The sequence below is a fragment of the Eulemur rufifrons genome, chromosome 1 (assembly GCF_041146395.1).
Source record: "Eulemur rufifrons isolate Redbay chromosome 1, OSU_ERuf_1, whole genome shotgun sequence".
Classification (NCBI taxonomy): Eukaryota; Metazoa; Chordata; class Mammalia; order Primates; family Lemuridae; genus Eulemur; species Eulemur rufifrons.
The window spans coordinates 17,580,466-17,593,104 of NC_090983.1; the positions used below are offsets into that span (position 1 = coordinate 17,580,466).

Below are 12,639 nucleotides of genomic sequence, written 5' to 3' on the forward strand. Positions count from 1 at the left end.
TCAGCCTCCCCCAAGTTCCTGCCACTCCCAACCCCCTCAGCACCTCCTCCCAGAACGCTGCCCTTGTGCTTTGCTGGCCAGGGCCCCTCTCTCACCCTCAGCCTAGGAGCTCCATGCTCCTGGGCCGAGGGACGCTGGCCCTGGCCTTCAGGGCCCCATCCCTTCTGGCTGCCTGCCTACTTTGCCTGACATACTTTTTCTCCAGCCCCCACTGCTGATCTCTTTAGGCTCCCATTCTTACCAATTTTACTCACTTGAACTGGCCAGAAGTTCAGAGGACAAAGGAGCTCAGAGATGTGGGAGGGACGGTGGACAGCCCATGGGCAGTTCCCGGGGCACTTAAGAACAGTCTGTTGACCATCAGGCCCCACTAAGGGCCTGGAGTCTGCGGTTGCCTAGAAACGGCGCAAGCCGCCTTCGCTTAGTTTTCCGCCTCCGACTTCCCGAAGGGCATTTCCGGTTCCGGCTGCGGGCCGGAGAAGATATGGCGACGTCTGCGTCGGCGGCAGCAGGGGAGGAGGACTGGTAACTTTGGGGGTATGGGCTTTGGCCGACCGCCTGGATCTGGTCCGGGAGCCTAGCGGCGGCCACAAACAATCCTCACGGTGGACGGATGGGGTGGAGCGAGGGATGAGGGATGGCAGAGATGCTGACATCCCTAGGAGAGCTTCTGGATTGGGAAACGGGAGGGCGGAGGGGCGCTGATGTGAGCGAGAGAAGACCCAGTCTGCGCCGGCCAGGCCAGTTCGGGCCGCGCCTTACCCGGTTCGGTTCCCTCTCCTCCAGCCCCACACCATCCCATTGTCTCCTGAAGTGAATTTTCTCAGGGGCCTTGGGGATGCCTGCTCATGAGACCTCCTCACCTCCCTTTCACCTCCCAGAACCGATGTCCTCCAGCTCCTGTGTCCCCTTCCCCTTGGATCAGCCTTTTGCTGCTTACGCTTTCCTCAACCTTCTCTCTCCCCGGCAGCACTAATGAGGATTATTGTCTGATAAGCCTTACACCTCACAAAAAGCCCTCCTAGTCCTTCTCTCAAGCATCCTTAACAAAAGACCAGAACCTGGAAGGACTCTGGGGTTTGGAAGTAGGATAAATGTGGGTTCACTCCCCATTTTATTGGCTGTGTGATGCTGATTAGGCCACCTAGATTCTGTGAGTCCGTGTCCTCAGCGTAGAGAAGTGGGTGTGGCGTATACCTCATAGAATAGTTGTAAGGATCAGGATAGATTGTAACAAACATAAGCCTCCTTTTTATTAATAACTCTGAGGTATGGGCACCTGAGGAGACTAGATGATCCCAAAGAAGTAAAATGATTTGCCAAAAGGAACAAAGTTACGACTAGGAATCCAGATCTACGTAACCCCAAATCTTACATTCTTAGTACTAGGACATTCTACAAGGCCCACCCCCCGCCTCTTTTGTCATCACCTTACCACCCTCCCATCTTGTGCCTCACATCCAGGACCCACACAACTAGGGTGAGTGAAGTATTGAAGGGCCACTTGACTGAGACTACACCTCAGTGTTACATTGTTTCAGAGAGCTCAGTTAGTGCTGGCCTTTATTAAGACCATCTAGACTAGTAGTTTTCAAACTGTTCAGGTGAACTTTTAAGGTTGAGAGGAGACAACTTGAGCCATGGAGAGGGCAGCAGTGAGTGTAGGAGCTAGCCTGTGGTGCTCTGAGACTTCCACTCCCATGTCAACCAGAACTATTCCACTGTTATCTGTGAGGTGTGAAGCTTTATTTTTTATATTTTGAGGTTTCTGCCAAAGACTTAAAAAAATAAAAATATAAAACCATTGATGAAGGTCATGCTGGGTCAGCCCTGCTCTTGGTGAAGAAGGAACAATATAAGAAAGCAAAGCATCCATTTTTCCATGTATCACCTAGGTAGAGCTGTGAACTCAACTGATCAGCTCGACTTCAGTGTCATCCCAACTGCTATTTCTATGCTTAAACATGTGTGTCCTCTGATACACGATAGGACCATGGATCCTAATCGGGACTGACTGATCTAGCTCAACTAGATGGCCAAAGTCGTAAATACATCCAGAGTACTCTACTAACTATCTCCTTCCCTCTTTCCTTTTATGGGTGAAGGAAAAAAAGAGGATATAGACTAACTATTATGGTCTAGATTCTATTAAGTACTTTATACAAACTAATGGCCTTTAATCTTCACAATAATCCTAGAGAGGAGGTGGCATTATCTACATGTGGTAGACAGGGTAACTCAGGCTTACAGATGTAAGTTAACTACCCAGATCACATAGCTGATAAGTGATTAGTACCTATTACCCCAAGGCTGATGGCTCTTCTATTACAACACAGCCTTTATACCATCAAGACCTGTTGTGTTGAGACTGGTATCTGCTTTGAGCAGGCTTGGGGTGACTGGTGCTAGACAGTAGCCAGGGCACTGGGATTCACACTGAACAGTGATGTAGGGAAAGGCGGGGGTAATACTGGTAACTGTGATGCTAATGAATGGATTCTGTATTTCTGGATCAGAGAGATGGCCACCAGGGAATAACCAATAGTGAAATGAAACTTAAACAGGGAGTCAGGAAACCTGGCTGTGGTCCCAGTTCTGCCTATGTTATATAGCCTTGGCTAGTCATTTCACCTCTCTGACAATCCATTTCTTTATCTATTTGCAGAAATGATTGCTAAAATTCTGATTTCTATGCTTCCTACCTGACCACTTGACAACTTAAGGAAATATTTCCCTCATTGTTAAGGAGTTTAATAAATACATTCAGGCAGATGGCCACTTTTCTAAAAAGCCATCCTTTATTAGCCTTAGCAGGCTTCAGCTGGGAAAGCTGCAATGGTGAGTCTGTCTACCCCTGTCTCTCTAGGGTCCTTCCCTCTGAAGTCGAAGTATTAGAATCTATCTATCTGGATGAACTACAGGTGATTAAAGGAAGTGGCAGGTATGTATTCAACTAGGGGAGGGCAGGAGTCCCCTAGTAATGAGGAGAGCGTTCTTTATGGAGTCTGATTTTAAGACTTTGTGAGCCTTGACTGAGAGATGTTTTTCTTGCGTAGACAAAGGCTATTCCTGTAATCTTTCCAAAAGAAAGAGCCTGATGCTCACTTCCTCTGTCCACTTTACTGTCTCACCCCCATCCTCCCCAGCCCTCAAGCCCCTGCCCAGTCACATCCTGGGTCTCCACTTTATCTACTTGCAGGTCTTCACCATGGGAGATCTACATAACTTTGCACCCTGCCACTGCAGAGGACCAGGATTCACAGTATGTCTGCTTTACTCTGGTGCTTCAGGTCCCAGCAGAGGTGAGGCCCCTACTCTATGGCAGCAAAAGGAGGAAGGGGAGAGTCCTTGGGGTGCATTGCTTTAGCAGTAACTTGTTATTTTCCCCCATTAGTATCCCCATGAGGTGCCACAAATCTCTATCCGTAATCCCCGAGGACTCTCAGATGAACAGATCCACACGTAAGTTGGGCTGGTCAGAGCAGGGAGAACTCAGGATATACCTCTGCCTGGTGAGGGAAGGGGGCAGGCCTAATACTTGGTTTGCCCTCTTCCTCCAGGATCTCACAGGCGCTGGGCCATGTGGCCAAGGCCGGGTTGGGCACTGCCATGCTCTATGAACTCATTGAGGTAAGAGGTGCTAGCCTGGGAAAATGTCCTTTCTTTCCAGCTAGAGCAGTTTCTCTCAAAGGAAACTGTGGGCCTAAAATCTTAAATGCATATGGAGTCATTATGTGAAGCCTAAATTAATCCAGAAAGATGAGAATCTTTTATTTAAAAAACTTCCCAAAAGACACTTCTGTGGTTTCCCTAAGTTGCCTGTTCCAGCATCCTGACAGAAAATTATTTTTCCTCTTCAACTTGCATATTTCTTGCTTCAGTTTCAGTGCATTTCTCATTATTCTCTTGGCACTGACAACTAAATGTTGCAAAAGATACGGATCTTATCTGGGGGGGGGGGCGTTGGGGAGGTCTTAGCCATACATGAACATTTGAAAGCTAGCCTCCCACTGGAGTAGACTAGAAAAAGTCATGGTTCCTTTGCTCAGAGTTTATACCCTGGTAAGGAAACAAGCCACATGAAGCAACCCCCACAGCTACATGCAAATATACGTAGATAACTTGTTTGAAGGGCCACTTGACTGAGACTACACCTCAGTGTTACATTGTTTCAGAGAGCTCAGTTAGTGCTGGCCTTTATTAAGACCATCTAGACTAGTAGTTTTCAAACTGTTCAGGTGAACTTTTAAGGTTGAGAGGAGACAACTTGAGCCATGGAGAGGGCAGCAGTGAGATTAAAAACACATAATTAAGGACAGTCTTGTTTTCTTTTACTTTAAATTTTTTTAAGAAAAATGTTCAGAATAGAATGAAGGTGGGTGGCCTAGAGTCAAAGCGAGTGGGCATAATAGACCACCGTAGCACTCCTAGATCAGGCCTCCACAATGCAGCCTTGAACTCTGTGGAATTCCAGAGGACAGTATTAGCTATTCACATATCAATGCAAATGCATGTTTCACAGCCCAACTTGATGCCTTTTGAATTCTCAGTCCATTTGGGTTTCCATGCCTTGGCTTTCTTTCTGAAAGCCAACTCCAGAACAAACTCATTGCCCTGTGGGGGAGTGATACACAAGGCAGCTTAATCAAGAAAGGCCTCCCAGAAGATGATTGTTAATTGAACTTTTTTTTTTCTCCAAGGTATATTATTTTCATCTTAAGATATATTAAAAGTGACTTAATGAGAGGAAAAATAATTAAGTTAGATTTTGAAGCTAGGAGGATCAAATGTGAGGGGAGAGGCAGGGAGGTGGAGAAGGATTGTTTCTAAGCAGAGGGAGTATCACCAAGACAAATGCGTAAACACGAGAGGTAGCGAACTGGCTTGGTGAGAGTCGAGTCCAGCCAGTTACTCTTAGGAGTAACAGATAGGCTTTGCTCACAATTCTTGCCGCTGCCACCCTGTTTGAGCACTGTCTTCTCTCATCTCAGAAAGGGAAGGAAATTCTAACAGATAACAACATCCCCCACGGCCAGTGTGTCATCTGCCTTTATGGTTTCCAGGTGAGTTTGTCTCTTGGGACCTGGGATCTGCTTGGGACAGGCAGATGAGGGCTCATGAGACAGCTCTGATTTAGTGCTCTACATCTGTCCTTCCTCTAGGAGAAAGAGGCCTTTACCAAAACGCCCTGTTACCACTACTTCCACTGCCATTGCCTTGCTCGGTACATCCAGCACATGGAGCAAGAGCTGAAGGCACAAGGACAGGAACAGGAACAGGAACGGCAACATGCTGCAACCAAGCAGGTACACCTTGCCAGCCCCTACTCTCTCACCTGACACCCTTAGGCACTGATTTCACAACTTTTTCCATCCCTCCACTCCAATGGCTCTTAACCTTTTTTAGGGTCATAGATACCTTTGAGGTTAATGAAATTAATCTCCAGAAAAAAGGGCATCCTTGTATCTACTTACATATTGCATCCAGTTCCAGGGAGTTCCTAGACCTCTACTTAGGCGAGCCTTGCTCTGTCCCATCTCACTGCTAAACAGGTATCCCTGTGCCCATCAGTCCCAGCCTCCTGCGAATAAGGCTAGCTGATGGGTCAGCACCTGGGGGCACCCTGGGCTGTGAAGCAGCGGTATGATTTCTTCTCTTTTTAAAATTTTATTTTTATTTTTTTAATTTTCAAAATTAAAAATTTTATTTATTTATAAATATTTATTTATTTTTAGAGACAAGGTCTTACTCTGTTGCTCAGGCTGGAGTGCAGTGGCATGATCATAGCTCACTGTAACCTTGATCTCCTGGGTTCAAGCGATCCTCCCACCTCAGCTGCCCAAGTACAGGTGTGCACCACCATGCTCAGCTAATTTTTAAGTTTTTTGTAGAGATGGGGTCTCGCTATGTTGGCCAGGCTGGTCTCAAACTCCTGGGTCAGGCATCCTCCCACCTTGGCCTCCTGAAGTGCTGAGATAACAGGTGTAAGCCACTGCAGCCAGCCCTATTTTTTTTTTACTGATGCTTAATAGATATACATAGTTTCAGGGTACATGTGATAATTTAATACATTCATGTAATTTGTAAAGATCAAATCAGTGTACTTGGAATATCCATCACCTTAAATATTTGTCTTGTCTTTATGCTAGAACCATTCCAATTCTTTTCTTCTAGCTATTGTGAAATATACAATAGATTATTGTAAACTATAGTCACACTACTGATTATCCTCTATTTTTAGAAAGCAGTTGGTGTGCAGTGTCCAGTGTGCAGAGAGCCCCTCGTGTACGACCTTGCCTCACTGAAAGCAGCCCCTGAACCCCAGCAGCCCATGGTAAGGGGATTCCCTTCTAACGTGAACCAGGAATACTGGGCATTCTCTAAGGAGGGAGAGTGGCATCTTGTCTGTGTCTGATAGAATCTCTGGAATTGGGCTTGACCTGCCTGGGACCTCCTTGCAAAGCCACAGCCCCCACTGGGAGCCAAAGGCTTCAGGAGCCCAAATCTGAGTGACAAAATCAAGAACTTGTACGGATCTCCTGAGGCAGTCCTGGAAGAGTAGGAGTTCAAGTCTGCCTATTTCTCCTGTTTATTTCCTCCCTGCTGCTGTTCTTCCTTCCCTGTAGGAGCTGTACCAGCCCAATGCAGAGAGCTTGCGCCAGCAAGAAGAGCGCAAGCGGCTCTACCAGCGGCAGCAGGAGAGGGGAGGCATCATTGACCTTGAGGCTGAGCGAAACCGGTACTTCATCAGCCTTCAGCAGGTGAGGGAAGGGTTTCCCACTTGCCCCACAGTGCCACCAACCTTCCTACAAACCCCATTCTGGATATGGCCGTAGGATGAGCTTTGTTCTAACCAGGGAGATTATAGGCCGATGGTGGTTAGGGAGGGTAGTAGGAGAGGGGCCTATAGTTCCCTGCTTTGAGGAATGACATCTCCCTCACCGCATCTCCTCACTTCTTTCTAGCCTCCTGCCCCTTTGGAACCTGAGTCAGCTATAGATGTCTCCAGAGGATCCCACCCACCCAGTGCCCTTGCTGCAGAACTGTCCACCTCAACAACTGCCCAGTCCTCCCTGCCAACTCCTCTGCCTGTGGCCACTCAGTACATGTGTGAGAAGACTCAAGGGGCTGGGCCACATCAGAGGTTGAGCGAGACCCAGAAAGCTATGCTAGATCCCCCCCAGCCCACTCGAGGCCCCTGGCGACAGCCCGAACGGAGGCACCTGAAGGGAGGGGAATGCTATGCCCCCAAAGGTACCAGTGACACCCAGGAACTGCCACCTCCTGAGAGGCCCCTCAAAGAGCCCATGGACCTAAAGCCAGGACCCCATAAACAAGGGGTTGAAGGTCCTCCCCAAGAGAAGGGGCCTGGCAGCTGGCAGGGTCCCCCACCCCGCAGGACTCGGGACTGTGCTCGCTGGGAGCGCTCCAAAGGCCGGACACCAGGTTCTTCCTACCCCCGCCTGCCTCGGGGCCAGGGAGCATACCGGCCTGGTACTCGAAGGGAGCCCCTGGGCCTGGAATCTGAGGATGGTTCCTAGCAGTACTGTGGGGGGACAGGGAGTTGGGGATGGGAGGGGGGCAATAAAGATATTTGGCCTTGTTTGGCTTTCTTCATTCAGCAGTGCCTAGCCTGTGAGATATGGCTCTTTTTCTAAATTCTTAGTAAGACTGGCGTGTGACAGAGCAGCCCCCAACTTTGCTTGGAAGTCTGTTCTTCCAAGAGATCTGGGTAAAGAGAGTTTGACATCTCATCAGTTAGTACAGCGGGTTTCAGGGAAAACTAGTGGGATGCCTACATTTGAGCAGATTCCTCAGGAACTACTATTACACATAACCTGTTGTATATACTCTCACATTTTTATATATATGCTAATTTGAATGCTTTTAGGTGGAGGAATTTAGTTTCCTGTTTACTCTGGTGTCTCTTCCTTCCTATGACAAAGGTCTTAGGCTATGCCCCCATCATTTGTGGCTGCCTGCCGTCTGTAGGCATCTGTGATTGCAGCCCCTGCTTTTTACTCAAGCACCAATACAGTGACTGAGGGAGGGAGTCAGAGACCAGAGAAGTGTGGCAGGTGTTTATTGATTTTCCGGGGGGGGGGGGGGGCGCTGAATAAGCACAGCCCAGCTGATCACTTCCTCAGCAACTCGGCATTGTGAATCGCCGCTGCCGGGTCGTTTTTATACAGCATGAAGTAACCCTGCACCTGGGCAGGACTGATCTGGGTTGCAGCTTTCAGGACACGTTCTGCAAAGTCCTCAGCCGAGGAAGGTGCTTGCCCTGGATAGAACCTCTGGAACATCTGGGTCAGCTGCCAGTGTGAGCAGTAGCCCACGTACTCCTTCAGGTCTACCCGCCCTGGGCGTATCAGGGCAGGGTCCAGTCTAAGGGGAGATAGGGAAAGCAGAGTCACAGGCAGCAGTCATACTAGCAACCAAAAAGAAGATGCCCCTTGACCTCCCGATCCTCCCAAGGCACTGAGTGGGTAGCCTTGCCTCTCAGTCTCAGAGTACCTCACCCTTCCCTCTTACCTGTCAACATGGTTGGTGGTCATGAACACAATGCGTGCCTCAGTAGAAGCCACACCATCCAATGCATTGAGCAGTCCACTGAAGGTTAGACGGCCTAGACCTTGGTACTTTACTGGGTCTAGAGGAAGGCAGAGATAAAGAGGCATGGGTGGGTCACAGCTCTACTTCAAGTTAACACCCCACTTCCCACCATGTTCCCCTACTTATGGGTGCCTCTGTAGGTTCTTGTGACTAACCCAGGCATCTTCCATCAGCCCTCTGGACTTTTACTTATCCCACTGTTCCTCATTTACTCTTAATTAGAACCACTCCCCTTCCCCCAGCGCCTCCACTTACTTTCTACAGCCAAATCTCGACTGAGAAAAGCAGCATCCACGTCCTCTAGGAGCACCAGGCTCTGCTGCGGGGCTGCGCTCAGCAGGTGGTTGAGCCGGTCATCGGAGAGGCTGGAGTCTGTGAGACTCAGCAGGCAGATGCTGTGCTCCAGTTCCCCAGCCAGGGCTGTGCTGTGGAGATGGGATGGCAAGAGGCAGTAGGCAACCTGGGACCCTTCCCTGGGCCCAAATGCACTTTCTTCACAGTCCTGGGAGGTACGTCTCAGAGGCCTAACTTCTACCACCAACACTAATGTTTCACGGGTCTCATGTTTATCCTTGTCCCTGTTCCCCAGATTCATTTCTCTTTCCAACCCATCAGCCCAGCTTTTCCACAAAGACTGTGTTTTGCAAAGTTAAGAGAAATTTTGACTCACATAAAACTGCTCTTTCCGCAACCAGGGGGCCCATAAAGCAGGTAGCCACGTCTGTAGGGAATCCCTAGGGATAAAGCCAGGATGATTGAGACCTAAAATGAATCATGTACTTTGTCCCAAATATTCATTCCCAGCCCTGCCTTCTGGAGGCCTGAAGACCTTGAGAAATCATCCTTATAGGCAACTTTTCTTTCCTGTTTATCTCTGGGAACTGGGCAAGAGCTTTTTTTTTTTTTTTTTTTTTTTTTTTTGAGACAGAGTCTCACTCTGTTGCCCAGGCTAGAGTGAGTGCCGTGGCGTCAGCCTAGCTCACAGCAACCTCAAACTCCTGGGCTTAAGCAATCCTACTGCCTCAGCCTCCCGAGTAGCTGGGACCACAGGCATGCGCCACCATGCCCGGCTAATTTTTTTTGTATATATATATTTTAGTTGTCCATATAATTTCTTTCTATTTTTAGTAGAGACGGGGTCTCACTCTTGCTCAGGCTGGTCTCGAACTCCTGACCTCGAGCGATCCACCCGCCTCGGCCTCCCAGAGTGCTAGGATTACAGGCGTGAGCCACCGCGCCCGGCCAGGGCAAGAGCTTTATATCACCCCATCTAGCCAGAGACCAGCCTGTCTCCTCCTGCTCTGAAATGTCAAAAACAGCCCAGCCAAGATCCCAGCTGCTTCTCACCTCTATCAGTGTACCACTTGGGGTTATCGATGAATTCCCGGATATCTCTGACAATTCGGTCGGCCAGACCCTGTTGTAGAACCACAGAATTCAGTGGCCGCCGCCGGCGGGGATAGCCAAAGGGGCGCCATTCAGAGCCCACAGCTGTGTACATCACGGTTTTCCCTTCCTCCTGCTGCAAGGCTAGCTCTCGAGCTGGGAGGGGAAAGATGAGATAAGGCCAACAGTTCTCTTCACCATGGCTGATTCTCCAAGTAGGTAGAACTGTGCCAAACAGCTTCCTTCTGGCCCCCTGCTCCCATGGGCTCATATACTTTTCCTTTTTTTTTTTTTTTCTTGAGACAGAGTCTTGCTCTGTTACCCAGGCTTGAGTACAATGGCCTAGCTAACAGCAACCTCAAACTCCTGGGCTCAAGCAGTCCTCCTGCCTCAGCCTCCTGAGTAAGCTGGGACTACAGGCACACAACACCATGCTTGGCTAATTTTTTCTATTTTTAGTAGACACTGGGTCTTGCTGTTACTCAGGCTGGTCTCAAACTCCTGCGTTCAAGCAATCCTCCCACCTCAGCCTCCCAGAGTGCTAGGTAGCGGTGTAAGCCACGCGCCCAGCCCATATCCTCTTATTCCTCTTCTCCAAATTGTTCTTTTTCTGATGTCAAATGTCCCCACCCCAGCAACCCCCCTAGAGTGCCCGCCTGTGCCATCCCACACCTTCCTCCAGGATGTTGAAGAAAACCTTTCGGTCAGTGCCCAGGGCTGTGAAGGTGACAGATTCCCAAGGAGTCCCTGTCTGCAAGTCTATCATTTGCATTTCTCGACTTCGTTCTACCCGGATCCATTTCCCCTGATACCTGAATAAGAACAGTCAAAGTAGAGTGAGTGAATGGGTCAAACCCAGCTCCCTTTGTTCTCTTTTTTTACTCTCAGAGCCTTCCTTGGCTCCCAACCTTACCAGATAAAGTGGTTTCCAGGGCTGGGGACAAATTCAAACTTGGTGGAAATGCGGCCACTCTCATGCTGAAGGTACGAAGTCTCGACACTGAGGTGCTGAGTACGGGTACTGTGACGGGTAAGCCAGCTAAGCAACCAGGCATAGCTCCTGTCTCGAGCAGGGACTTCCAGTGTGATCATGTAATGGCGCCGGAATGCCACCAGGCCCAGTTGGGCACCCTTCCGGGCCAAGGCCAGGGCTGTGCCCACACCCACAAGCCCAAATCCAGCTCCAAAGTAGGGATTGTCCTTCAGGGCCAGAATAAAGTCTGAAAGTGGCATCTTGAAAGGGAAACACCGACCTTTACAGGCCCTGGAGCATTATCAAAACCTAGGGGTGGGAAGCAATGGAGATAGGGCAAATCACAAGATTACTTTAGAAACTGGACTCCATGATACCTCCCCAGCCCCACCCCACTCTTTCCTACAGAAGCAGGAAGGAAAGGTCAGCACGATTGTGTACTTCAATATCCTACAATTGTGGGGTAAGGGTGATGTTAGAATGCAAGGGCCAAGACTCCAGATCCTTCATCCTATTTTGCCCTTCATCATACCTCAGTTTCCTGCCAGAGGACCATGTCTGGAGATTCCTTAAACTGGAGAGAACAATGTAACTGGCTTCATATCAGGATAATGGATGGACAGAATTTTTGTGGTCCCTGGGACCAGCTGAGATAGAAAGGGGTCCGCTGGCTAGAGTCAGCAGGAGTGACTCTTCCATTGACTTGTCTGTAACCACATGCCTTGTTACTATGAGTAATGTCCTTCAAACATCCTCTCCCTCACACGTCCAATTCCTAATGTCCTGTTTAGACATTATTACCTCCCACCTAAACTGTCTCTTTAAAATCAAATTTTAGTTATTGAAATGGAATTTTAATGGGTCTCCACCTCTGACTCCACCAAACAACTACACAGGGGTCCTGATCTTTCTTCATAAGGATCAGCTCCAATTGTATCACTTTCCCTGCTCCAGCACCTTCAATGCCTGGCTCCCAACAGACCCCTGAATTGGGTATAAACTCAGCCTAGTACTCAAGGCCCTCCACAACACAGCACCCACCCACTTTTCATGGCTTAGCTCCTAATACTCCCTGTTCGACGAATATGCAAACAACTTCCCACCTCCTCGCTCATGCAGTTCTCCTGACTCGGAAGGTCGGTTCTTTATTCTTTCAATTCTCCCCGGCTGAAATCCTGCCCATCTGCTACTTCCTCCACAGAACTTTTCCCGAATTCCGCCCCCACAAGATGTTACTGGGCCTAATTGTAGACAATAAGATCCCGAGGGATGGGGCAAAGTTGTTCCTAGGACACCTCTCCTCTCACTCCCCTACTCTAACCCACCTCCACCACTTTGCTCTGAGCCTGGAACGCAGAGCAGTGAATTGACAGCAGTGACCTCGGTTGAGGCTCAGAGATGGGATCCAGCATTCCAAAACACCTATGCATCGAGGACCACAGACAAAGGTCGCCCACCCCTAATCCTTGCAGGACACCCACAAACCCCCTCCCGAACCTCCTACACACGCCAGCTCGCGCCTCCAGCAACGTGGTTTGGAATAACCCATCACTCCGCCCCCTTACCGCCATGACTCTCTGGCCCTCTGTCTCGATGGTTTCACTCTGCAATTGGGGAAAGCGGCTGTCGGCCCCGCCCCCGAGTTCTTTCATCTACTTCCCGCC

General features: G+C 49.2%; 2 protein-coding genes across 15 annotated transcripts; one reads left to right on the forward strand and one right to left on the reverse strand.

The window, feature by feature from the left end:
• The first annotated feature begins 452 nt into the window (after positions 1-452).
• Positions 453-7,602, forward strand: RNF25 (ring finger protein 25). Its single transcript, XM_069467011.1, has 10 exons — positions 453-525; positions 2,867-2,941; positions 3,200-3,302; positions 3,395-3,462; positions 3,561-3,630; positions 4,992-5,063; positions 5,163-5,306; positions 6,242-6,334; positions 6,627-6,761; positions 6,966-7,602. The coding sequence occupies exons 1-10, from the start codon at positions 485-487 to the stop codon at positions 7,539-7,541; spliced, it is 1,377 nt and encodes a 458-aa protein (XP_069323112.1). The 5' UTR covers positions 453-484; the 3' UTR covers positions 7,542-7,602.
• A 466-nt stretch (positions 7,603-8,068) lies between these two features.
• BCS1L (BCS1 homolog, ubiquinol-cytochrome c reductase complex chaperone) lies at positions 8,069-12,596 on the reverse strand. 14 transcript variants are annotated; one of them, XM_069467043.1, is made up of 9 exons: positions 12,541-12,596; positions 11,845-11,959; positions 10,916-11,284; positions 10,675-10,814; positions 9,964-10,158; positions 9,287-9,350; positions 8,872-9,041; positions 8,536-8,653; positions 8,069-8,388 (listed from the first exon to the last, which is right to left on the reverse strand). In XM_069467043.1, the coding sequence occupies exons 3-9, from the start codon at positions 11,233-11,235 to the stop codon at positions 8,136-8,138; spliced, it is 1,260 nt and encodes a 419-aa protein (XP_069323144.1). In that variant the 5' UTR covers positions 11,236-11,284; positions 11,845-11,959; positions 12,541-12,596; the 3' UTR covers positions 8,069-8,135. The 14 variants fall into 14 exon arrangements, with proteins under 14 accessions (XP_069323144.1, XP_069323137.1, XP_069323124.1 ...); XM_069467036.1 differs by having other exon boundaries at positions 12,484-12,596; XM_069467023.1 differs by having other exon boundaries at positions 12,473-12,596.
• Between the last annotated feature and the right edge of the window lie 43 nt (positions 12,597-12,639).

Excerpts from the sequence above, each read along its gene's own strand:
- RNF25 (XM_069467011.1), top strand. The coding sequence starts at position 485 with ATGGCGACGTCTGCGTCGGCGGCAGCAGGGGAGGAGGACTG. Across the intron at positions 6,335-6,626 it reads CTGAACCCCAGCAGCCCATG|GAGCTGTACCAGCCCAATGC; the intron begins GTAAGGGGATTC and ends CCTTCCCTGTAG. Across the intron at positions 6,762-6,965 it reads ACTTCATCAGCCTTCAGCAG|CCTCCTGCCCCTTTGGAACC; the intron begins GTGAGGGAAGGG and ends ACTTCTTTCTAG.
- BCS1L (XM_069467085.1), bottom strand. The coding sequence starts at position 11,235 with ATGCCACTTTCAGACTTTATTCTGGCCCTGAAGGACAATCCCTACTTT. Across the intron at positions 10,159-10,674 it reads CTTCAACATCCTGGAGGAAG|CTCGAGAGCTAGCCTTGCAG; the intron begins GTGTGGGATGGC and ends TTCCCCTCCCAG. Across the intron at positions 9,351-9,963 it reads CAAGTGGTACACTGATAGAG|GGATTCCCTACAGACGTGGC; the intron begins GTGAGAAGCAGC and ends CTTTATCCCTAG.